General features: G+C 32.1%; 3 protein-coding genes, 1 long non-coding RNA gene and 1 other non-coding gene across 9 annotated transcripts; 1 reads left to right on the top strand and 4 right to left on the bottom strand.

Moving 5' to 3' along the window:
* Positions 1 to 6,728: 6,728 nt before the first annotated feature.
* Positions 6,729 to 7,952, bottom strand: LOC112420988 (protein FAR-RED IMPAIRED RESPONSE 1-like). Its single transcript, XM_024780865.2, has 3 exons — positions 7,014 to 7,952; positions 6,840 to 6,917; positions 6,729 to 6,746 (listed from the first exon to the last, which is right to left on the bottom strand). Exons 1-3 carry the CDS (start codon positions 7,950 to 7,952, stop codon positions 6,729 to 6,731), a joined length of 1,035 nt encoding a protein of 344 aa, XP_024636633.2.
* Positions 7,953 to 7,985: 33 nt separating this feature from the next.
* LOC120580000 (protein FAR-RED IMPAIRED RESPONSE 1-like) lies at positions 7,986 to 9,128 on the bottom strand. Its single transcript, XM_039832841.1, has one exon. The coding sequence runs from the start codon at positions 9,126 to 9,128 to the stop codon at positions 7,986 to 7,988; it is 1,143 nt and encodes a 380-aa protein (XP_039688775.1).
* An 862-nt stretch (positions 9,129 to 9,990) lies between these two features.
* Positions 9,991 to 10,062, bottom strand: TRNAT-CGU (transfer RNA threonine (anticodon CGU)). The gene has a single exon. It is a non-coding gene; the product is annotated as a tRNA-Thr (tRNA).
* A 2,576-nt stretch (positions 10,063 to 12,638) lies between these two features.
* On the top strand, positions 12,639 to 14,966 carry LOC112421136 (uncharacterized). 4 transcript variants are annotated; one of them, XR_005646040.1, is made up of 5 exons: positions 12,639 to 12,807; positions 12,989 to 13,019; positions 14,096 to 14,167; positions 14,265 to 14,354; positions 14,590 to 14,966. It is a non-coding gene; the product is annotated as an uncharacterized lncRNA (long non-coding RNA). The 4 variants fall into 4 exon arrangements; XR_005646038.1 differs by having other exon boundaries at positions 14,587 to 14,966; XR_005646041.1 differs by having other exon boundaries at positions 12,962 to 13,019; positions 14,587 to 14,966.
* A 2,362-nt stretch (positions 14,967 to 17,328) lies between these two features.
* Positions 17,329 to 19,864, bottom strand: LOC25494322 (nuclear transcription factor Y subunit B-3). 2 transcript variants are annotated; one of them, XM_039834008.1, is made up of 2 exons: positions 19,734 to 19,864; positions 17,329 to 18,158 (listed from the first exon to the last, which is right to left on the bottom strand). In XM_039834008.1, exons 1-2 carry the CDS (start codon positions 19,792 to 19,794, stop codon positions 17,500 to 17,502), a joined length of 720 nt encoding a protein of 239 aa, XP_039689942.1. In that variant the 5' UTR covers positions 19,795 to 19,864; the 3' UTR covers positions 17,329 to 17,499. The 2 variants fall into 2 exon arrangements, with proteins under 2 accessions (XP_039689942.1, XP_013458658.1); XM_013603204.3 differs by having other exon boundaries at positions 17,329 to 18,161; positions 19,734 to 19,863.
* Between the last annotated feature and the right edge of the window lie 5,024 nt (positions 19,865 to 24,888).

The following is a 24,888-nucleotide window of genomic DNA, read 5'->3' as shown; positions in this document are numbered from 1 at the left end:
AAATACGTAAGGAACATAAAATAGCCACAAAAGATCTCATCCCGTTACGTATCAGAGCAACCTAAAGACTCAGTGAGGGATAGCCACTCACGACAGCAACACCAGCTACTTAATCTTGATCACCTGCAAGTTACTCATACGAAGAGCAACATTTCCAAGCAGAAGGGGTGAGATTCACAAACAATAATAATAGATATATATATATATATAATCATCAACTGCATTTAACAACTTAATTAAATAATATAATTAACAACATATGTTCAACATTAATATTCATACTTCTTCAACTTTAATAAAACTTACTAAATCAACCAACGATGACAACAACAACTCAATCGACAACTACATCAACGACACAATCAACTACAACGACAATAACTCCAGCAACGACCACTACAACGGCATAACAAACAACAATAACAATAACTCCATCAACGATCACTACAGCGGCATAATCAACAACAACGACAACAACGACGACAACATCTAAAGGCTTGTGGTACCATTTTCAACGGGTTGAATGACTAAGCATTCCGGGGCATAAGCCCCCAACAATTTGAATGATGATCATTCCAGTGCATGAGCCCTCAACAGATTGAACGACAAGGCATTCCAGGGCATAAGCCCTCAACGGTTGAATGATTAACATTCCAGGGCATGAGCCCTCACCAATTTGAACGACAAGGCGTTCCAGGGCATGAGCCCTCAACAGATTGAATGACAAATCATTACAGGGCATAAGCCCTCAACGGTTGAATGATTAACATTCCAGGGCATAAGCCCTCAACAGATTGAATGACAAAGCATTCCAGGGCATAAGCCCTCACCAATTTGAACGACAAGGCGTTCCAGGGCATGAGCCCTCAACAGATTGAATGACAAAGCATTCCAGAGCATAAGCCCTCACCAATTTGAACGACAAGGCGTTCCAGGGCATGAGCCCTCACCGCTTTATGTTTATGTAATGAACTCGACTTTGTGTATATCAGCATACAACTCAACTACGACAACGACAACAACTGTGCATAATAACTATGACTTACTCCCCAACTTGGTCAACATCAACAACCTATGACTCCGTTACTTAGAACGACAACTTGCAACTTTTACAACTCGAACCTACACCTTGTGTATTCTAATGGAATGCAGTTAAACATAAACTAGCAATCAGCAACAATCATACTCAATCAACAGCAACACAAACAGTATACAGACAACGTGATATAACAATATCTTTGCAATTCAACACTATCTAACATTCCCACATAATCCAAGTAATGCGTATGCAATTATATCATATTAAAAATAACCTCAATTCATCGCAATCAGCTTCACAGATCATCCTTAATATCCTATACAACTTTCATTGCTATCCCAAGGTTCAACTCACAACATGGATTAAATACTCTTAAACACCTTAATAGAACTCATAGTACTTCTGCTTTTGAGCTTTGGAATTATCCCATAAGTTTTGGATTAACTTAGAAACGGTTATGCTGAATTTTCATAAGATTTCACTAAGACCTCCTTGGAGTATTTTCATCATATCTTAAAAACTAAAAATCATTTTCAAGTCAAATCAAAGCCATTGGAAAGCTAACAAAATTATCTACAACTTTCATGTTTACACCCAAGGTCAATTCAAAACAGAAACGTGCGAAAAAAATGCAAGAACATGAAACAGGGTATGCATCAGACATACTGAAATTTACAGATTTTCTGTCAAAATCGCCTCACGACCACTGGGATCGCCTCACGATTTCGACAGCATCATACATGCTGATATTACAGATTTTTCTGCGATTTTCTACCATGGGAGCCTCCTTGGCTCCATTTCTTAACCCTAAACTCTCCAAAATCATCCATAATCATCACCATATGATTACTCTATCATTAAAACGTTAATCCATCACTAACCTAACTGATTAACCACTCTTTCCACCGTTCAATTCTATGGTTTCTACACTTTTTCATTCAAAAATCAATAATCAAAACCTAATCCCAATTCCCAAATTTAACCACAACCCCTTGCTAAATCAAAATCAGAATTATACAAACTATAATCATTGAGAGTTAGCCTCACCCTTACCTTAGATTGATGAACAACGCTTTACAAAATCTGAATTCTCCCCACTTGGCTCTTCTCTTGACTTTCTCTTGGTTTTTCTCCCAAAACTCTGTTTGTACATGAAAACAGTTTTCTGACTTCTCTGTTTTCTTTTCTAACCCTAATTCAACTTCTTCTATTTCCGCTTAATCCCACACAACTCTCCTTATTTCTAAATCAGCCCCTTGAACTCCAAATATTCTAAATTCCCACTTATTCTATTAAATAGTAAAATAACTCATTTAATAAAATATAACACACCACATAATCAACAATAATTATTTAAAATCATATAAAAGACTCTAAATCAACCAATAATAATTGAATAAAATTGGGGCATTACAACCGCCGGGTTGTAAATTTTGGAACCGCAACCGACCAATTAAAACCGTATTAACTATAGCTGTCAAAACGGGCCGGGCCGTACAGACCTATCCGTTTAGCCCGATTAATTATAGGGCTTGGGCCTTAAATATTGAGCCTAAATTTTAATAGGGCTTTTTAGCCCGGTCCTAAAAAGCCCGGTACCCGTTAGGGCTAGCCCGAACGGGCCACGGGTAGCCCGTTAGCCCGCATAACAAAAAAATCCTATAAATTATATATATTTTTCAAATAATTATTTACTTAGTTGATTATCAAAGTAAAAAATAAATGTGAAATTCAATTGATTAACACGTATGAATGTAATATAAAATTATATTTACTCATTTCGTTATTTATAATTTTAAAGATCAAATATATAAATATCTATAACTTTTTTTTTTAGGGAAGTAAATATCTATAACCATAACGTATCTAATTTATTTAAAATTGTTTTCCTCGCCGTTTTAGTTTACGACTAGTGTACAAAAATGTTTACAATTTATTTTTGTGCTAGACATTATTTAAACATATTAAAAATTTATTTATAAGGAGTATTTTATAGTACTTTTTTGGCTTAAACTCACTTTTTACCCCCTAAGTTTGCAAAAGTTGCAATTTTGGCCCCCTATTAAAAAAAATGGCAAAAGCTACCCCCCATGTTTTCCCCCTTTTACAAAACGTCGATTTTGACCGAGTCAATCATATGTGGCATGCCACATGTGTAAATTTTTAATTAAAAAATATTAAAATTGCCACGCGTGTATCTTTTGAATTAAAAAAATCAAAAAAGAAAAAAAATGTAGAGGCACGTGAGTGAGAGAGTCTTTATGCTCTCCCTTCTTTCTTTTCCTCCCAATTCTTTCTTCCTCTTCCTTCTTTCGTAATTGCCGCCTCCCTCTTCCCTTTTTCCGGCCACTCTTTCCGGCCACCCAACGTGGTGCTTCCAACCATCCTTTGTCAAACAAAATACATAATATTTATTCACCCTTCCTTCTCTATCTCATCATGAATTTATTTTTGGATTGGAGATATTTTGAGTTTTCAAACCACCACCTTCATTGTTAGATCTAGACCACCACAAAACATTTTTCGACAAATTGCCACAATAAAAGTACTCTCCTTCGTATTCCCTACAAAACCCACAAAAAATCATGTTTGGATGACATTTCTCCGACGACCACCGCACCGGAAAACATCACCACCGCGCCGAAATTTAAATCTATTGTTTTCAGTTTGTTTTCCATATGACAGTTGCTGATGATGAACTGCTACCTTTTTCAATGGATTGCTTCTCAATGTTGATAATTTTAATAATTTGCAAGTCTTGGTTAGGAAAGAAGGAAGAGGAAGAAAGAATTGGGAGATTTTTTTTTGCAAAATACATTCTTTCCAGCATTATGGACAAAAGAAACAACAATGGTGTTATGTTCATTCACTCACGTGCCCTCTCTTCTTAATTTTAATTTTATAATTTTTTTTATTTCTTTAATTATACATGTGGAATTTATGGATTAAAAAAAATAAAAAATAAAAAAAATACCCAGGTGGCATGCCACATATGGCTGACTCGGTCAAAATCGACGTTTTGAAAAAGGGGGAAAACATGGGGGGTAGCTTTTGCCATTTTTTTTAATAGGGGGCTAAAATTGCAACTTTTGCAAACTTAGGGGGTAAAAAGTGAGTTTAAGCCTACTTTTTTATATAAAAAAATATAATTTTTAATACGGGCCGGCCCGTTAGCCCGCGACCCGTGTAGGGCCGGGCTCGAGTAGTGTATTTCAAGCCCGTTTTTTCAACCGGGCATTTTGGCCCGGCCCGATAAAGCCCGAAGCCCGTTTAGGGCCGAGCCACCCGTTTTGACAGCTCTAGTATTAACCCTATATTCTTCCTTTATTAACCTGACAACTGAACCGACCCGTTCGTTTTATTGAAATGAGTTGGAGTTTAAGCGGTTTTTCGGGCGGGTCTATGATGTTTGCTCACCCCTACTTCCAATGCAATTTTTTAGTTCCTCCTTGTATTATGAAGAAAAATTAACTTTCAAGGTCTTTTCCTCTCAACATCATCTATTTCTTCCATTTTTTTCAAACCGCTCCCCACCCGTCCCTTCCAAACTTGCAAACAAAGTCTAAAAATTTTAATATTATTGCATTTTCATGATTGCATTCGAACTTGAAATCTATTATTACACTTAAAACACATTCTACCATCTCATTTAAATGTTCTTTGGTTTTTACTACATCTCATTTCCTTTAATCTTTGCTACAGCTGCACCAGCATATGTTGATATAAACAGTTGCTAATTTGCATTCTTCACTTTCATTCACTAGATCAAGCACATTTCTTTACTAATGACAATGCACACACACGTACGACAACATTATTTATTATTTCAATATAGATATTTTAATGACAAAATTACTCTTAACAAAAGGTAAATGTTTAAAAAATAATAATATTAATTTAAATTTATTAAATAATTTTTGACTTAAATCAATTTCATTTTTTCAGATGTTTATAAATTTTGTGATTTTATTTTCGAAAATATTTAATTATTTATTGAGAAATGTTATTGACAAACTCTCTGTCAAACTCTTTTTAACACACCCTCTTACATGAAGCCACATCATCTATCTAATTAATAATTTTACTAGTTACCGGTTGTCCCTGTTAACAAGGTTATTTCTTTTATTTTATTTTCCCCTTATTATTTGTTCAACTTCTCTCACACGTATATAAAACTCAAGTGAAATCATCTCTTCCGCAAACTACTCCACTACTTCACGACAGAATAACAAGAATATACAACAGAGACCAACACATCAAACTCCATCTTTACCCTGCAATTGGCAATATTCTCCTTTTCATTTAAATTGGGAAGCAGTGGTTTGGTTGGTTGAGAAATATATAGGACATTAATAACGTGAAATGAGATTCAATTGTCGTCTAATTCATAAAGGAATGGAGCAAAATGGCAAAATCACCCAACAAGACACAACCCCTAATAAAGGAATAATTGTAAACGAGAACTAGTGCTAATAAATGTATAAATAAAGAAATAAGAGATGAATGATAATTTACAAGTGATTTACATTCTATCTTTGGAATTAGGATATTTGTTATTATGTTGAGTGGTTCAGCCCCACTCTAAAGTTGTTGGGAGTTTTTTGGTATGATATGATGTGCTGATTTTTTAGCTCTCAGGACAGTGAAAAGAGGATGAAGTATCCGGATTGATGAACTCTGCTTAATATGTTTGAGTTGTTCTAGGCTCTTAAGTTTGTGATTGAATTTTATCTTAAGTTTGTGGAGATATTACTAAAGGATTTTAAGTTATTAGGTGGACTGATAGCAACAGCTTGATCATTAATCTTACTTATCTAGCCAATATAAATTTTTGTACAGGGAGAGAATCTCATAAGTATTGCTATCTTTGCTTTTGGAGGATTAATGTATTGGTTTATGAAGCACATATACTCCTCAATTAAGCGTGCTCGATGTCAGACACGCGTCGATTTTTAACACCGACACATATAATTATATTGAATTATGTGATGTTTACAAATTATTATCGGTGTCCATGTGCTTGTGTTCGTGTTGTTTCTAGTTTATGTTATGTATCTGTGCTTCATAGGTATTGATTAATTTTGGTTTTTTGTTTTCATCGAGCTTTATTGAGAGATAGACATGTAAAGTTTGTGCAATTGATGGTTGTATCTTTGTACTTTATATAATCCTTTGCACATCTTGTGTTTAGGTTAGTTTATTAATAAATTTTGCCTTCCAAAAAAATTATTTAAAAACAAGTGAGTAACATTTTTTTAGACTGATAACATGTGAGTTACATAGCCAATTGGTTTAAGTCCACTGCTAGATACAAACATGAAACATAGCGAATTGGTTTAAGTCCACTGCTACTTTTTTTGAATCTGGGAAATTTTATTCGAGGCCAAGCTGCCAAAAGCAACAAAACAAAAACGCCGCCCGTACGCGTAACGCCCCGGAAAAACACCGCCAAACTGAACAGAAACAACAAACAATAAACAAATCTAGTTGATCATCATATCAACATAGCTAAATCCTAATAGGTCTTTTATTTAAAGAAAACCACATCAGTAAAATAAAAGATTCATAAACTGGTACATAAAGATGTCTAGTTGATTATCACATCAACATTATCAAATCCAATTGAATCATCATCTAGTCTTTACAAAAGTATATCAAACAAGTCTCTAAAACAAGATTCTTAGCTCCTTCAACCCTGATGATTTTCCTGTGAAAATAAGAAAACAAAAGACAATTAGTTGAAAACTCAAAATGTATCTACTAACTAAATATTAAATCACCTAAGAATAATGTGTCATACCATTCTTGGCAATGCAGCTGTTACTTCATCATTGAGAACATTTGAGGTATTTACTGCTTCTCTTTGGACAATAGCAGACTTAAAATCACAACAAATACATAACAATGAGAAATAATGCTAAAATAGAAAAAAAAAAACATTATACAAATTTTGATGAAGTTAAAATCTTCTAACCTTTTTTACTTTACAACTAGATGTTCTCTTACGACCTCTCTCGATCTCACTCTTTATTCTTCTTGGAGCCCCTTTTGTATTTGCTCTTTTAGGATCACGCACTAGCTTCACACGTAAACTGCTCTGACCAACTTTTTCCTTGTCGATTTTCAAAGACCGGTTGATAGTTGCACACTGTTTCAAAGTTTCTTCAAGTGCATGGCAAGCCAAATTGTAACTCTCAAAACTTAGCGATCCTTCTTCAAGAAATTCAATAGCCTTTTGATATAAAGAATCATATCTCTCCTTACTAGAACACACATCTTCTTTCATTATCCTTGTATGATGCTTGCTTCTAATATCCTTGGTCCATCTTCTTAAAATATAGTGTGATGGGACAACACAGACACCAACAGCTTGGAATGCCATCAATGAATGTCTACAAAGATACCCATTATACTCAAAAAAGCGACATAGACACGATATTTCCTTCTTCGAGACATCACACTCTACAATAAACTCGTCATTTTTATGAAAGTCGAAAATTGTAAAAGTGGCAGTAAGATTATCATTATGCTCTTTCACAATACGGCATCCAGATAATCCCAAAACTTCAACTTGAAATTTCTTGAAGATTTCATGTGTATATATCATCGACATTTGCTTCTCAAAAGGTGATGGAGTCCTAAGAACAGGTTGCTTGTGCCATGTCTTAAAATCAGCTTGCTTTTCCGCCTCTTCTCTATCATGTAAAGCAACTTTATATTTTTCGACAAATTCCTTTAATGTAGTTTTCTTACATACATATTTGTCAAAAAAAGAATTAATGCTCTCTGATCTTTGAGTTGTTGACAAGCCACCAAAAAATGTATCATTCATGTAAACAGGAACCCAATGTTCACGTTCTTCATATAAAGAGTGAATCCAATCATCTCCAAATAGATCAAATTTTTCCACCATTTCATGCCATTTATCTTCAAATTGTTGTTTTGACTAAGACTTATATATGCATATGTTGAGATATCTCATGAAGTCTTCGTCATCTCTTAAAACATGACTAAGCTTCTCAGGCACCTTTCTAAGTATATGCCAAAGACAAAATCGATGTCGAGAATTTGGAAATACCTCTTTAATAGCCTCTTTCATTGCTCTATCTTGATCAGTTATGATTGCATTTGGAGGTTTTCCATCCATTGCTCTAAGCCATATTTTCATCAACCATATGAAAGTGTTCTTGGTCTCATCTGAGAGTAATGCACAGCCAAGTAACCTTGATTGAAAGTGATTGTTTACACCAATAAAAGGAGCAAATGGCATTTTGTACTTATTTGTGATATATGTAGTATCAAATGAAATCACATCTCCAAACTCTTGATAGTCTTCTCTACCTTTTGCATCCACCCAAAATACATTTTTCATGCGACCCTCATCATCCATATCAATTGCATAAAAGAATCCTGGACTTTCTTCTTGCATGAGCATAAAACAATCCAACATTGCATTTGCATCTCCAGATTCTAAAGCCAAACGCCGACCTTTATCTAAATGGTTTCTTACATCTTTCTCCAAGCAACCAATGTTTTCATATCCTCCATATTCTTTGGCCATTGTGGCAAAATTTTTGCTTGTTCTCACTCCAACATGGTGCAAAGTTTCAATAGAATGCTTTTGAGCTTTATTGATTCCTCTATGGCAAGGAAAATAATGTGCATATGCTGGAAAAAGTTCGTGATTGTGGTCTTTAATGAAGCTATGAACAATCCATTTTCCATCACAAATTCTTTTAACACGTAAACTAGCCTCACATCCCACCTTCAAACAAGGACGTGGATTTTGTGAACTGGATTCTCGCTTCTTGCCGTATCTTGTGCAAGCATAACTTACATCAATAAACTCTCTAGAAATCTTTGAACGACGACTATTTTTAATTGATATCCCAAACCCAACTGATTTAGCATAATGAGTGTAGAACGAATAAGCATTTTCTTGTGAATCAAATTTCATTCCAATGTTAGGTTCTTGACCACCGTTAGCCTCTAAATCAACGGTACATGAATCATTGTCATCAATCTCCTTGAGAGCTTGCTCTTCATTCCCATCAATAGAATGTTCTCCATTCCCATCAACAACTTCCATTAATTCCTATATTTCAGATAATAATTATAACTATATATATATATATATATATAACAAGTAATGATAACTCAAAGCAACAAAGAATTAGTCATAATGTACTGAATAAAATAAACATTAAAAAGAATTTATTTGGGGAAGTTGGTAACGATGAATGTAAATATACTATGTACAAAACTAAAGATCTAAAACTAATTGTCTAAATCCCACATATATATTATAAGGCTAATATATTATATTTATATATTTATAGTTCCATCAAGTACCATACTAACAAGTAATGTTTACCTTACTTTTAAGAGATGATGATAACAGATTGCACTAGTGTAACATAGAAATTTGGTGGACGTGGCTTTGAAACAAATGATGGCAACACCAACTATGGTTTGACGACGGTGGAAAGAATATGTTGCAGTGAGTGCAGCGGTGAGAAGATTTTACAATATAGATAGATGGCGCCAAGGTATATATTGCAGGGTAAAGATGGAGTTTGATGTGTTGGTCTCTGTTGTATATTCTTGTTATTCTGTCGTAAAGTAGTGGAGTAGTTTGCGGAAGAGATGATTTCACTTGAGTTTTATATACGTGTGAGAGAAGTTGAACAAATAATAAGGGGAAAATAAAATAAAAGAAATAACCTTCTTAACAGGGACAACCGGTAACTAGTAAAATTATTAATTAGATAGATGATGTGGCTTCATGTAAGAGGGTGTGTTAAAAAGAGTTTGACAGAGAGTTTGTCAAAAGCATTTCTCTTATTTATATCATAGAAAATGACAATATTATCGTTTTGACAAATTAGTTATTGATATCCACAATATTACATTTAAAAAATAAAAAAAACCACAATCACATAAAAAATAAAAGCTCCCAGCGAGGATTGAACTCGCGACCTTTCCCTTACGAAGGGAACGCACTACCACTATGCTATGGAAGCCAAGTGATTATTCGATGCTTATTTTCACTTAGATTATTATATATTCTTTTGTTATTTTTGAACTGATTCAATTACATAGCTCAATATACGTTGTCGTTTTTTTTTTTTTTTTTTTAGCGGAAAGTCAAATTAGCGAACTTAGTCTTTCAAATACTATTTCAACTGAAGAAAAATTTTCAAGTGTCAATTTGGTGAGTTAATTTTTTTTTTTTTTAAAGATAATTTAGATTCTTAAAAGAATAAGGGTCAAATATGTTTTTAGTCTTTACATTTTGTGCCCCTTTGAAGAATAGTTCCTATATTTTATTAAATGTTTTTAAAATCCTCTCATTTTATCTCCGTTATTAAAATTAGTCCCTGATGTTAATTCTCTAACATAATGTTGATGTGACAATTAGTGGGTCCCAATTATTTTAAGGTTAAATATATTTTAGGTGTTTACATTTTACGTGATTTTAAAAAATAGTCTTTGTAATTCAATAAATAGTCCTTGAAAATAATTAAGAAGAAAACGGTGAAAAGTTGGTTTAGGTTTTTTATTAAAGAATTGAGAAAACATGAGTTTTTCTAGAGGATCCATTTCGCATTTATATACTACTAACGTCAAAACAAACATTAAAATGTGTGCCTTTTCATTTTTCTATTGCGTATAATTGTATATTTATTTTATTGTATTTGGTTATAACACTAATAGAAACGAATATGAGATTTTGAGGAGGAACAAACTAAGGTCATAAACCAACACCACCAGCCAACTCAATTAGGTTCGCTTTTTTCTTCTTAATTTCAACATTATCTCCTTTTTGTATTTTAAGGGTCTAGATTTCTAACATTAGAGAATCTTGATCCATATAAAAAGAGATACATAAATATGGGCTGATTTTTTCTTTAACCAAACTTGTCTTTATGCTGAACTATTTGTTGTTATTTTGGCTATATAGCTAGCTTACTCCAAAGTCCGGTTTAACCTTTGGCTAGAGACCGACTCAAAATTGGTCACACTAGCTTTCAATAAGGCTAATATATGCACCTCTGACAGATTAGGAACATATGGCTTAACTGTTTGAATTTGATTAACAACATGCACCTAATTGTAACTCATATTTACAAAGAAGATAATTCTTGTGTTGATATGCTAGCCACTATATATGACTCTCTTTATACAACTTAATAGATTAGGTCTTCCTAACTATAGATCAACTACCTTTTAAAAAGGCTTTGGTCTAATCCTCATTTTCTTTTTTGTGCTCCTCTCTTTTCTCTTTCAATGAATTAAGTGTTGCTCGATGCATCACTTTTGCTTAAAATAATAAATTATTATATGCATTACGTTTAAGATAAGATTATGAGTTAGTGCATGCATAAAAAAAAAATGTAAGTTAGAAACATAATGACATGTTGTTGGTATCATTGAAAAATACAAGCAAAGTTTTTTACAATTTAAAATTCACAACTCACAAACATTATACTCAAGATGAGAAATTGGTGGTTTGAGGTGAATGATGATTTGTAGGGGTAAATGAGGGAGATTTTGTAAAGGTTAAAATTGGTATTTTTTATGATTTGTAGGGATAAAGGTATAATTGTTGAGGTGTGAGGTATATTTTCCCCAAAGCTACTAGCTGTCATTGGAATAATAAAACAAAATCTTTTTAATTCAAAATCAAATCTAAAAACATAACTTTTCTCATGCAACAAAAAAAAAAAAAAAAACCTAAAAACAGTTTTCTTTTTATAGGTGGATCCAAGAACTAAACTTATCAGAGACCCTAATGGCTAAAAACAAAATATTTCCCTTCAAAACAAGAAAGAAAAATACATTTTTTTATTTCAAAATCAAATAAATCTAAAAAAAAAAACTTGTTCGCCAAGTAAAGACCCTATGTTAGGGTTCCCACACTACAAAAAACGCGCTTAATTGCGGCGGTTTTTAAGGGGAGGTTTTAAAATACCCCCACAGATTAGTTAAAAAAGGGGTTTAAAAGTAGGCAAATTCTATGGTACATCCAATATATTTAAGTGTACCGGTACACTCACTCTTTAAATTAATAGTTAAATGAGTTGTTTTTGAAGAAAAATATTGTTTTTTTTATCACTTATAATTATAATAACTAAATCTTATTCATCAAAAGTGTCAACGAAATAATTTTTTTTTGTTTTGAATTTTTATCACCCATGATGGAGAACATTGATTATTTTTTACGATATTATGTAAAAAAATTACTATGATTTTTATAAATAATGAAATGATGTTTTTTCTTACGAAATGATGTTCTATAAAATATAAATATTGAAAAATATCTATTTCTTACATGAAAATGATCGTTAATTTATAAAATTATGAAACGAGAGTATCGGTACACCTCACTTTGTGAGTGTAAAGTGAGGTGTACCGTAAAAGTTTCCGGAAAGTAATATTGCCACTATTTTGATGCGGGTTTAAAACCCCCACAAATTGAAGTACCTCTCCCGCTTGATTTTTCATGCGGCGCCCTTCTAGTTTTTTGATATTTCATTATTTTTTTCGTTTTCCCCCTTTATTTTCTTTCATATCTGTTATTTTAATAACAAAAAAAAAAAAAAAAAAAAAAATACCCTTCTCGCTCACATAACCAACTTCTCTATCTCAGAGTCCTTCTACCATCGAAGAAGCCTTTTGAGAGAACGCTCCTCTCTCTTTCTCTCTCATTGAAGAAATCTGTCTCATCACCCTCTCACCCTCCGTCACTCCCTAATTATTCAAAGGTATTTTCATTCTTTTTCAATTCTAGTTAATTGATAAATCTCATTTGGGAATTAGGGTTTATAATCTTTGAATTGTATATTTTTTTTTGTTCAAATATGTTCTTTAGAATCCAATTAGTGTTTCTTTTTGTTCACAGAATCTTGTATTAACCAGGTTTTTTGATTTATTTACTCAATCAAGGTTAACGCCTGGTGGAAACCCAGCTTGCAAGGTCAGTGAATCACCATATCCATCTTTATATCTTGATTATTTACTGCTGAGTTTGAGAATTTGGATATTAGGATTTCTAATTTTGGCAAAGTCTCTTAAATAAGTGGTTTATGTTTTTGAATTGAGGTGTTACTAATAATGCATATAGAATACGACATTTGTTAGTGCCATGTAGCTTCATATTTTTAGTTCATATCCTTGAATAAAGTATCAATTTAAAAGAACATTAAAAGGTGATTTCTGTAATTTGTGTTTTTCTTGTTCTATGAAATATGTTTTTGATTACAGACTAAGTGACATATGTTTTTGGATGTTAGTTTGTTTTTAGTTATTACATGTAAGAACTTGACAATTTTGCTAGCGCAAAGGACTCTGTGAGCAGTGGTAAACTTTTTTATTAATTTGTTTGTATTTATAACATATATAACTATTGCCAAAATATGTACACTAAAATCCCCTGTTCAAATTGTAAGTAAAACGCAAAGGGTATGACATTGCATGATGTACCAAATCATGTAAAAAGGCTCAACTTCAAGATGAGATAATTTCCAAACGATAAAAGATTTTGACATCCCACAGTTATCATTTGCCAAATTGTATGTTCACACCAGAATCTACATCTATCAGACTATCAGAACTTAGATTGGATCCTACGAACAAAATACACGACTTAAAGGCTTAAATGAGTCACCGTTTTGGTGTTTATTGGCTGCTGTTCTGCTATGTTTACAAAAATTATAGTTTTGCAGCTTCAGTGTGGTTTTAGTTTGGTGTGAGGTCCCTAGTTTTGGGTGGTTAAGAGTGCCTTTTAGTTTCTTAGTTTCTTTCTGTTTCTGATTCTGACTGGGTGTTAGGAGTGCCTTTTAGTTCTCAAAATTACTTTTCATAGTTACTTTGTGTTGGACAAATCATTAGCAACCGGTGTGACTCAATATTTTCTTTTTGGGATATACTCTATATGTAGAGGAATTTAAAAAAAAAAAAAGAGTAGCTAGCCTTGGCAGTGATGGTTCATGTTTCCAATTATTTCTTTACAATCATATTTGTGTTTCTTTACAATCTTTTTTTGGTTCACAGAATCTTGCTTCAATCATGCTCACTCGATCCACAGTCCACTTTAGTTTGCTTTGTCAAAACTTATCTTGAAAGGTTAGCAATCACGATACCCATCTTTTATTTATTTTGTCATAATATAGTTCATTTTGCATTTCAGCTCTTATATTTTCTCATTTTTATGAATATGCAGTCATGCAAAACAACTCGTGGAGAATTGTATCTTGAAACCCAGAAACCAAATAATGCATGATTTGTAAATGATGCAGCAAAGGCTGCAATGGTAAGTTAAATTTGAATAAACTATTAGTTTATGGTTGTATGTTTGGATTTGAAGCATTCTAGTTTCGCAGTAACACATCAAACGTCATTTGTTCAAGTTAGAACATGAGGTATAAACACCATAGTAACTTAAGGCTCTAAACAAGTATTGAATGCTTTCATATATCTTGAAATATAAGAATACTAGCCTAGGAGAATCCAATCATTTTCTTATATTTGCTGATTGTTTTCAGCAGTATATTCAAGACGACATTGATTGGGCCTAAGTTGAATTTGAAGGAAATCAAGATTGCCTTCATCTTTTAGAGAAGGTACATAACTTCTGAGTTCTAATATATATTCTGACATATGGTTTAGACATCCTTTGGTACTCTACGCATGCTATTTCACGGGAAGACATCTTCTGGGTTCTAATATATATCCCGACATATGCTTTATAGATTCTTTGGTACTCTGCACTTGTTATTTCAAGCAAAGACATGTTTTAGAAGTGAGAACTGTTGTTTAGTAGGGTTCTAGGAAGTATTTTAATATGGTCTATCAAGTATTTTAATGTGGAACATGATTATCATATGGTTCGTAATTGTGTTTGTTTACTGCTGTAATTTTGATGAAGTTTTACTCAAGATCATCGAGCTTGATTCATTTGACGCAAGGATCGTGTGGATGCAACATTGATGTTATTGGAGTATAATTAAGATTATATGTTAAGAGTTTTATAGTTTATATCAAACATCAAATCACACTTGCTTAGATGTTCAAGTCGTTATTTGGGAAGTTGAACAAGAGTGATATTAGTTGCATGTTTAGTTCTGATGATATCCCTTTTAGAGGAAGACATATTTTATGCTATTATAAATTATGTGTTGTATTGTTACATTTGATATTTCATTATATATGAATATTTTTAACTACATATGATTATATATTTATTTTGGAATTTTGAGTGTAATGATATAATTTATTAGATATTTACAATTCCAATAAATCAGAAGAAAAAAGTATAAAAAAATAAAGAACCACAAAGTATAAAAATGCTCAGTTAAACTAAAAATAAATATTATCGTATTTGAGGAGGTTAATAACCCCCACAAACAAAATGGTTGACATACTGCGGGGGGGGTTTAATGGATGCAATACCAGCGGTTGGCCAAAACTCCCCCAAATAATTTGTGGGATTAGAATAAGCGGGGGTTTTGAAAACCGCAGCAAAACATGTTGTGGAGGTTAAAAACCGCCGCAAAATAGTGAAAAAATCGCTGCAATCCATGCGTGTTTTTTGTAGTGTCATATATCGCGTAAATAAAAGTGTTTGATGTGGTATTTAAGTCATGGGGCTCTAGCACCTATTGGACTAGTCTTTTGGGTTTGACTCTCTTCATGGGTTTAAATATTAACACCCTAGCATAGCAATTATAAATAAGTACTCATTATCTGTTCTTTTTCTCGCTCTATTCCCCTCACTCTATTTTCAAGCCCAACCAAAGAAATTAGGGTTCCTTTAAAAAAAAAAAAGTGGTGGTGTTGGAATCACAAATGATTCGACATAAGACTGTTGAGGTTGTGAGTTCTTCATCTGTGATTTCAACGCTACCACCTTTTTGATTTGTTGTTTTATTTTTCATTTATTTTCAAGCTAGGAAAAATAGGGTATAGGGGTTTTACCTTTCAAAAAAGCGGTGACATTGAATTTGCAAACGATTGAACATATGATTGTTGAGGTTGCAGGTTCACGATCGCTTGTGATTCCAATGTCACCGCCTCATTGATTTGTTGTTTTATTATTCATTTCCACTCACTTTATTTTCAAGCTAGAAAGGGTTTAGGGTTTTACCTTTCAAAAAAGCGGTGACATTGGATTTGCAAACATACGATCGATTGTGATTCCAATGTCTGCCGCCTTTTTTATTTGTTGTTTTATTATTCAATTCCACTCACTTTTTTTGTTTGCCAAGCAATTCCACTCACTTTATTTTGAAGCTAGAAAAAAAAAATTAGAGTTTAGGGGTTTTACCTTTCAAAAAAGTTGTGACATTGGATTTACAAGCGATTGAACATGAACATAATAGTGCCGGCATGGGTTGGACCGCATTTTGTTTTTATTTATTTTTTTACTTTCTGCTTTATGTTTTCTCGCAGGCACATAGATCTGAGATTGAAACCCTTACTCACAAAGAAGATAACCAGAAGTACAGTATACAAGCACAAAATCACAAGCAAGTTGGCGATTAAAAAAGTGTTTGAAATAGTTTTTGTTTTCAGTTTTTGAAATATACAAGTCCTCTTCTCGCAATAGTTATCCTTTTACATGTTTTAGTTTAAATCCTCAAAACTAAAAAATTCAAAACAGTTTCCAAAACTGTAAATTTTTAAAATAGTTTAGCAATTTTTTTTTTAATTTTCAAGTTTTTAAAAACTAAAAAAGAATTTTTGGGAAGTGTTTCAAACACACTCTTTCAATTTTTTTTTTTTTTTTTTAGAGAATAGACATGAATTCTGACTGGCGGCTGCTTTCTTGTTTCTGTTTATCAAAACTAGGGTTACAAGTCTTGACCAAAAAAAAAAAAACTAGGGTTACAAGTGGGTTTGGGCAAAATATAATAAACTACTCAGTTTTTAATTTTTTGTAAGAATAAATAAAACTACTAAGTTGTTTTTATGTTTTTTTTACGGTACTACTACTAAGTTGGTTACCAATGCAAGAATTAATGGAGTAAAAATATAAGGGGGCTACTATGGTGCGGAAAGAGGAATACTACCAAGTTTTCTTTTTATATACTTGAGAGATTGAAACCTTTCGACCAAAAAAAGAAGAAGAGATTTCTATTAAAAAAAAAAAGGAGATTGAAACCTCAAACTAATTAACTGTTTTTACTTTCTAGATAATGAAAAATTAATTTTTATTGTTATTGTGAGTAGAAGCTGAGACGGAAAACAAAAAAGAAAGAATAGAAGCTGGTCCAAATTAACAAAAATTGAAGAAAAGCAAATCAAGTTATTAATTTGAGTACTACTACATAGTTAGGATAGGGATTCTAACTAGCTTCTCCTTTGATGTTCATGATGAATCATCAAACAAAAACAAAACAACTACTCGATCATAGTTAAGCATAAAATAATAAGTCTTGGTGATGTCTGTCCAGTACTCATTTATATTGATGGTGATGATGATGACCATTGGCTTCAGCATTTGCAAGTGCCTGAGAATGAGATGAGCCTCCAGCAGCATTAGCAGCATTTGGTGCATTATTATTATTATTATTATTATTATTACCATCCCTCATCATATAAGTTGGTGCAGCATTACCATAATACCCTCCATTTGGATGACCGATATGAAACTGTGGGACAAACCCCCCTAAATTTCCATATTCCATACCCCTCTTTCCCAAAGGTTCAACTCTCATTGAGGTACGATCACCTTCAAGCTCACGATAACGATGAAGGTACATTGTTAGAGGTTCAATGTAATCATCAAAACCAAGCTTACTCATAGCCCAAAGCACATCTTCTGCAGTTATTGTCTTCCTTTGCTCTCTCTGACAACGTTCATTGGCTTCTCCAGTTATGAAGCTGATGTACTCAGACACACACTCTTGGATTGTTTCTTTTGCATCATCAGATATTTTTGCATGTGGTGGTAGAATCTTGCGCATGATCCTTATCACATTTGCAATTGGCATAAAACGGTCTTGTTCCCTCACAATGCATTCATTGTCTTGTTCTGTACCATTGTTGTTCTGTTCTCCTACTTGCTGCCTCGTGTTCATCTCAGAAACTGATGATAGCTTCAACGTCCCTGCTACTGCTGCATCCATCTCATTCATATTTAATACTCAACTAATTTAATTTGGTCAAACAAAATTCATGTATCTAATCCAAATATTTGATACCATTTCAATTTTGACTGAAAGTTGAATTAATTTTTTAATCAAATTAAATATTTTTAACATGTCCATAAATGCAGATGTATGTATGAATGAAATGAAACATAGTGATAAGATAGTTAAGGGTGTAGCAAATGGTATGTGTACACGTGAGATTATAGTTGAAGAGAGAACGAAAGAGGAAATGACAAGTAGGATGGGTCGGTGGTGAGGGGGCCCAATTAGAGTAGAGTGGGTTAAGGACTAACCTAAGACTTTATAGGTAGGTGTTGTTGGGAGAGGGAGCGTGTGTCAGGTGTTTCTGTACGTAGCTTTACTCGAGAACAGAGGAATCAGACACTAAAGGACAAAAAGAGGGCCTAATTGCATGCGATTAAATTTAAAGGAGACAAAAACAAACAAACCAATAAAAACGGTTTCTCTTTTTTTTTTATTTTTTTTATTTTATGCCTTTTTCTTTTCATGCATTCGTCACTCTAAATACGCATTTCAAAGATACAACAGAACAATTGCGTGTTTGAATACACATAGTATTTTGGGAGAGATCAATTTCTTAAATGACACTGTACGTGGTTATGTTAAACTCTCTCTAATTAGTCCAAAAATACATCAAGGGACAATATTCAAACTTAAGTTATATGGGAAACATAAGAAGAGTGTGAAAACTTGTCATGGTGCAGTGCTATATATATACTATAACTTGAAAACAAATTTAAAACTTGCTTGTTAATAGCAGTAAGTTTGACCTTATTGTTACTCATCAATAAGTGGCTATTAAATTTACTGTTATATCTATCCAAAACAGAAGTATCTAATTGGGTTGGCTTGAAAGAGTGAAAGAAGACAGACAGATAAAAAGGCGTAAAAGGTGGTAATAGTGGAGACATACAAACAGACAGATCCTTGTATTATGCATTATGATCATATTATTGAAGAATGCATGAAAGACACTTGTAACTCTAAAGTCAATGATCTTATGCATGCATGCACGACACTTGTTCCATTCCAAAATATACAATCACAATTCACAACCCATTTACGCCATCATCTTCTTTTTCATGGTTTCCGTTACCTTCCTTTACTTGCACAACAAAACAAAGGTGGCTGGAGTGATCGATGGTGGTATGGTAGATCACTTGGACGAAAGAAAATACAGATAAATAAATCTTGTTTAAACAGAGAAAACAAGAATTCAGACCAGATACAAAATATCAACAAATTGATCATTCGACTAAATTAAAGATGTCTCAACAAAATATTATATAAGAGAGATGAATATCATGCATGCATCTGTCACTACCATACACGCACACTGAAATATATTATATACCTTAAAGTATAATATTATCCTGCATGTGAGAAATTAAGATCAAATTGGATGTTAACATTCACAACAAAAGAAAAAGGAAAAAAACACAAAACAAATGTCACATAGAGAAGAAACATTCGAAGAATATTTTTTGTTTTATATTTATAGTTTATTTATTACGTACCAGAAGAATTGGTGTTGGTGGGGAGTTTGCGGTAGCCATGAAACCCTCCTCCAGTTTCCATTGCTGTTGCTGGCTGTTGATGTGTGATGTGAAGTGAGAGAAGAGAGAGTGACAATGGAATACTTGGCAAGTGTCCACATTTATAGTGTTCTAACGTGTCACTTGGGGCGATGTAAACGAGGGTCCCCGTTATAGCCGGTCACAAACCCGTTAATGTGTTCCACTTGGATTAGTGACTATGAAAATACTGACAGCTGTAGGTTACACCCGTTCATTCTTGTGTTTAAAGTGTGGAATTTAGAGAGTTTACCGTACATTGACAAAGTGAGAAATCTTGACAAGAGGAGTGCGGTTCGAACTCGTTTTAATCCTCACTTTGGATTCCACATAAAATAGTGAAATTCAGATGAGTTTTACGGAATTTAAAAGTAAACTTTAAAGAAAGGGTTAGAAAAAAAGTGTGATTAGCATTTATTACTATAGCAATTTGTTTTAGGAAAATATTTCGTGTACACCTTAAAAAAAAAAAAAGTGAGATGACATATTTGACGGTTTTATAATCGTCATTTAAAAAAATTAACTAAAACTCAATTTAAAAATTATATTTTTCAAAATTTCTCATAAGAAAAACTAAGAATGGGATAGAACAAAACTAACTACCTTTAAGGTTGCTCAAAAAATAATTTTTGATTTTTTTTTTTTTTTTTTGTATTAAATGTCCATATTATGGTTAAACACGCATAATTTATGTATAAAAGAAAAAGAATGATAAAATTTTATAATTAAAACCTTAAATACCGTATTTTTTTTGTGTTTGGAGTTTGAACCACGAACCTTACATATATTATGCATTGTCCTTATCAACTGAGTTAAGCTTACATGAACACCTTAAATACCGTTTAATGGAATAAGAAAGTTTATACAAAAATAAAGTTTTTTCTTATGAAGTTTTTTATTAAATATTAATAAAATGTGATTTTAAGAGGAGTAAAAAGTATCTAGTGTTATTTCATTTATTCTTCATTTTCCATTAAAAAAAAGTTTTAAAGAAGTATTTTTTAATTGTTTTAAAGTGTTTTCTTTTTCAAAAGTTATGATTTTAAAATTCGATTTTTTTTTTGCAATAACATTATTATAAACTTCCAAGAGTGATTTGATAAACGTAATATGGCGATGATGTGTTTTTTTTGTATGTTAACGTTCTGATTTTCAATGGTAAGCGCCCTTGTGGTACTTCGATGTTCGACTTAGTAAGTTTTGTTAAGAATTGTTTCATCTAAAAATTGAACTGAGGTTCTTATGAACAATTCATCATTTGGTGAAACACATTAAATCGCTTGAGCCCAATTAGTTGGTTAATATGTTGGTGATGTAATAGGAAAGAGAGATGTATAAAAAATAAGATGTTGAGTAGGTTTATGAAATTAAAAGGTGTCTATTTATCATTGTTTTTTTTTAAGAGCTTATATTTTTGGTTAATTATGCTTAGACACACCTTTTCCCAATACACCCCATGTGGCATTTTGTTTTAATATATATATATATATATATATATATATATATATATATATATATATATATATATATATATCTCTTCCACATAATCCTCCATTTCTCCACCTCCATCCTCATCGGCCACCAATCATCCACCTCCATGACCGACCGACACCCCATCGATCAACTATTACCAATATCGTTTGCAGGGATGGAACCATTAACAGGTTATGTGGGGGCTAAAGCCCCACATCCAACTTCTCTATTTTTTTATATTATAAATAGGGTAATAATTATTTTGGTCCCTTAATGTGTAACGAGTAGTCACAATAGTATCTCATTGTATTAAAATTTTAAAATTGTCTCTGATTTTGCACTTTGTTAGTCAAAATAGGCTTGAAGTGACAATAAGTAAGTATATTAAAAGACTAATATGACAATATTAACAAATTATTTTAATGTTAGGGACTATTTTGACCAGCAAAGTGCACAATCAATGATTATTTTAAAATTTTGATATATTGATGGACTATTATGGTTACTCCTTACACATTCAGGGACCAAAAGAATTATTACCCCTTATAAATAAAACACAATATGTTAAGAATAAGACCAACAAGTCAACAACCTTGTGCAAAACTTATGGAAACAAATAAGTGCAACACATTTGATATGATTTTCAAGTTTTTGAACTTGGCTTTACTTTTGTCGATATCAAGTGCAACTTGGCCATATTTTAACCCCACATGCATCAAATGTCTGGATCCGCCCGTGATTGTTTGTTCAAATTTGTGTTTCAGTCACGGTCGCCGATGAGAAATTAGAGAGACACTAGAGGAAGATAGATTGGATGGTGAGTGGAGAGAGATAGAGTAGGTTTAGGGCAATGAAGGTGAGAGAAAAGAGTCAAGAAACAAGAAAGAGATCAGAATTGTAAATGGACAAATTTGCCCTATCTCAAAAAAAATAAAAATTGGCCAAATACCTCCCGCGGTCCTTTAAGTTATATGTTTATAACAGATTAGTCCTTTAAGTTTTTTTTTTTTGTTACCAATTGGTCAGTTATTTTTTTGTTAGAAATTGGTCCCTTTAAGTCATGTAATATATACATTTTCATCCATCGTTTCAGCCAACTTCATTAAAATGTGCTTATAGACCATTTAACATTAAGATGGTAGGTTCAAAAGTGTTTATGACATCAAACATGATTACTTATACACATTTTTCTTCTTCTTATTTTTGAATTTAAGCCTAATTTTACAGATAAATATTTGATCAACAACATTATAAATCAAGTAATAGGTCAATTTTATTTTGAATAAAGACCGAATAACACATCTATGAGCACTAGTTTTGAGAGCAGTGAATTTGGACAAATCAACTTAACATTAAACATCCACACAAACATTTTTTTTGACTTAGTTTGATGAAATTAGGATAATGGTGCAATTATTTTATAACTTAAATGACCAATTTATAACAAAAAAAAACTTAAAGGACTAACTTGCTATAATCATCTAACTTAAAAGAAATGAAATGATATTTAACCAAAAAAATTAATAACAAACTGGCCGCATCAAAATTGCCTCCATAATATTACCCAGTATAATTTTTTTGAAAGGTATGTTACTTATATTTGTACACCCTTACTTTTATACACCAACCTAACACTTAATTTTCTCTCTATTTCTCTTCCTATCATGTTATCAACTTATTGCATCTATAATCTCTCTCCCTCTCTCTCGAATGGTAGTTAAAAAGAAATAAATAATTATGTATACTTCTTTCGGTTCTTAAGAAGAAAAACCAAAAAGAACATAAAAAATCAATACAATTATCATTTAGTGTAACTTTTTTATTTTTTTTTACAGATATTATCTTATAGAAAATTGTGAAACATTAGCACACCCATTAATATTAAAAAGATTAACATCAAATAATGGATAAAAAAGTCTTTTAAATAATAATTACACCTTAAAAGTTATGATATTTTTTTATAGATAAGATAAAAAAAAATTAATTAATTAATTTTTTTTATTTTTATAATAAGAATCGGAGGGAGTAACTTATAATTCTTCTAGTATTTAATTTAAGTTTAATTATAATACTTAATTAAGAGACATAAATATTTTAGGGTTAAATATGATTTTATTTCTTATAAAAAATTCTTCACTGTTTAGTCTTCATGATATTTTCTGTATGCGGTTATTTTATTGTCCTAGATACCATGTTTGGAGATTTTAAATGAGGTAAACTTGAAAACAAAATAAATACATGTTTTATTTGATTATTATTTAAACATTCTTCAAAATTGGTGTTTCAAACTGTTCTACGACCTGATCGTAAGGTTTGACGGCTCAGTGAGGCAATCATGCTTAATCGAAATACAAACCCCAGGTGTCAACACAAGGTTGTGGGGTTGCAAAAAAAGGATACATATATGGTTAATCTCGACCTTCTGGTGAGAAACATACGATTATCTGAAAAATGCACTGTAAAATGTGTAACTTTCTAACAACTTCACGCTTACATGGCAACCTAACAACTATAAATGGAGCCACCAACTCTGAAAAAGGTACACACATTTTGGAAAAAAAAAACCTCAAATCTTATTGATCCCTCACATACTTTAGTGTTGAAGTGTCTACATATTTTCTACCATTTTTTTGTAAGAAGCTAAAATGAAATTTATTTAACATGCAAAGAATCCTAGCAAGCACAAGGAATGCTAGGCTAGGAGAATTAAAAAACAATATACACAGGAAAAGTGTGTCGTATATATGCGGAACACACAAACAAACATCCATGTATCAAATACAAACTTCTACAAACAAACCAAAAACACCCTCCGGAGGGTCCTCGAAACCAATAGAGACTAAACACCAAACCAAGAAATCATCTAAAATTGTAACAATACAGATGAAGCAAAAAACAAACAAGATGATCTTCTTCCAACTAAAATTGTGAGCTTTCTTAACCCCTCATCATGTTCATTTCGTATCATGTTAAACATTGTGGACAATGTCCAATTCATGCATGTGGAGGGTTTACTTCATCTTAAATAGAGAATGCCTAGGCTTTTTTAGAAGCTTAATAAGCTTAAAAGGCTAGATCACTAACCATTCAAAAAGCCTATTAGACATATTTAAGTAAATATGAATAATATTTTTTTTATTATATTATATTATTTTTTGTAGTCTTAATTAAAATATAAATTTGTCAAATTTTTCAGTAATTTAAGCTTATTAGTATGCATTAATTTTCCGCATATTTAAATGTATTATTATAAACTAAATTGAAATATGATACAATATATAATCAAATTCTCAAAAAAATTCATGTTGATTATCAAAAGAGGATTTAATTTAATTGATCTATTAGTTCCAAGTCTATTTAAATTTAGATGACATTATTTTTTTTAAAAATCTTCGTATGATATAGACCTTTAAACATACTAGCAGACCATATTAGACTTCTAGAAAGTTATGTTCGGATCTAAAAAGTAAGCATATGACAAGCCGTAGGTCAGACTTAAGCCTTAAAAAAAATTTAGAGGCCAGACTTAGACCTTGCAAAGCCTAGCTCGGACTAACTTATTATTTATCTTTCCTCTACAACCATTTTAAAAAGTGTCTTCTGAATCATATTTGCTTTCCAAAGA

The sequence above is a fragment of the Medicago truncatula genome, chromosome 4 (assembly GCF_003473485.1).
Source record: "Medicago truncatula cultivar Jemalong A17 chromosome 4, MtrunA17r5.0-ANR, whole genome shotgun sequence".
In the NCBI taxonomy this organism is placed as follows: Eukaryota; Viridiplantae; Streptophyta; class Magnoliopsida; order Fabales; family Fabaceae; genus Medicago; species Medicago truncatula.
Note: the sequence above shows the minus strand (reverse complement) of the source record. Positions and strands in the feature narration are given on the sequence as shown.

What these genes read in the sequence shown, in the direction of transcription:
- LOC120580000 (XM_039832841.1), bottom strand. Translation starts at nt 9,128, where the DNA reads ATGGAAGTTGTTGATGGGAATGGAGAACATTCTATTGATGGGAATGAA.
- LOC112420988 (XM_024780865.2), bottom strand. Translation starts at nt 7,952, where the DNA reads ATGGTGGAAAAATTTGATCTATTTGGAGATGATTGGATTCACTCTTTA. An exon ending in CTAGTTGTAAAGTAAAAAAG is followed by an intron (nt 6,918 to 7,013) that starts GTTAGAAGATTT and finishes TGTGATTTTAAG; the next exon opens with TCTGCTATTGTCCAAAGAGA.
- LOC25494322 (XM_013603204.3), bottom strand. Translation starts at nt 19,794, where the DNA reads ATGGAAACTGGAGGAGGGTTTCATGGCTACCGCAAACTCCCCACCAAC. An exon ending in CACCAACACCAATTCTTCTG is followed by an intron (nt 18,162 to 19,733) that starts GTACGTAATAAA and finishes AGATGGATGCAG; the next exon opens with CAGTAGCAGGGACGTTGAAG.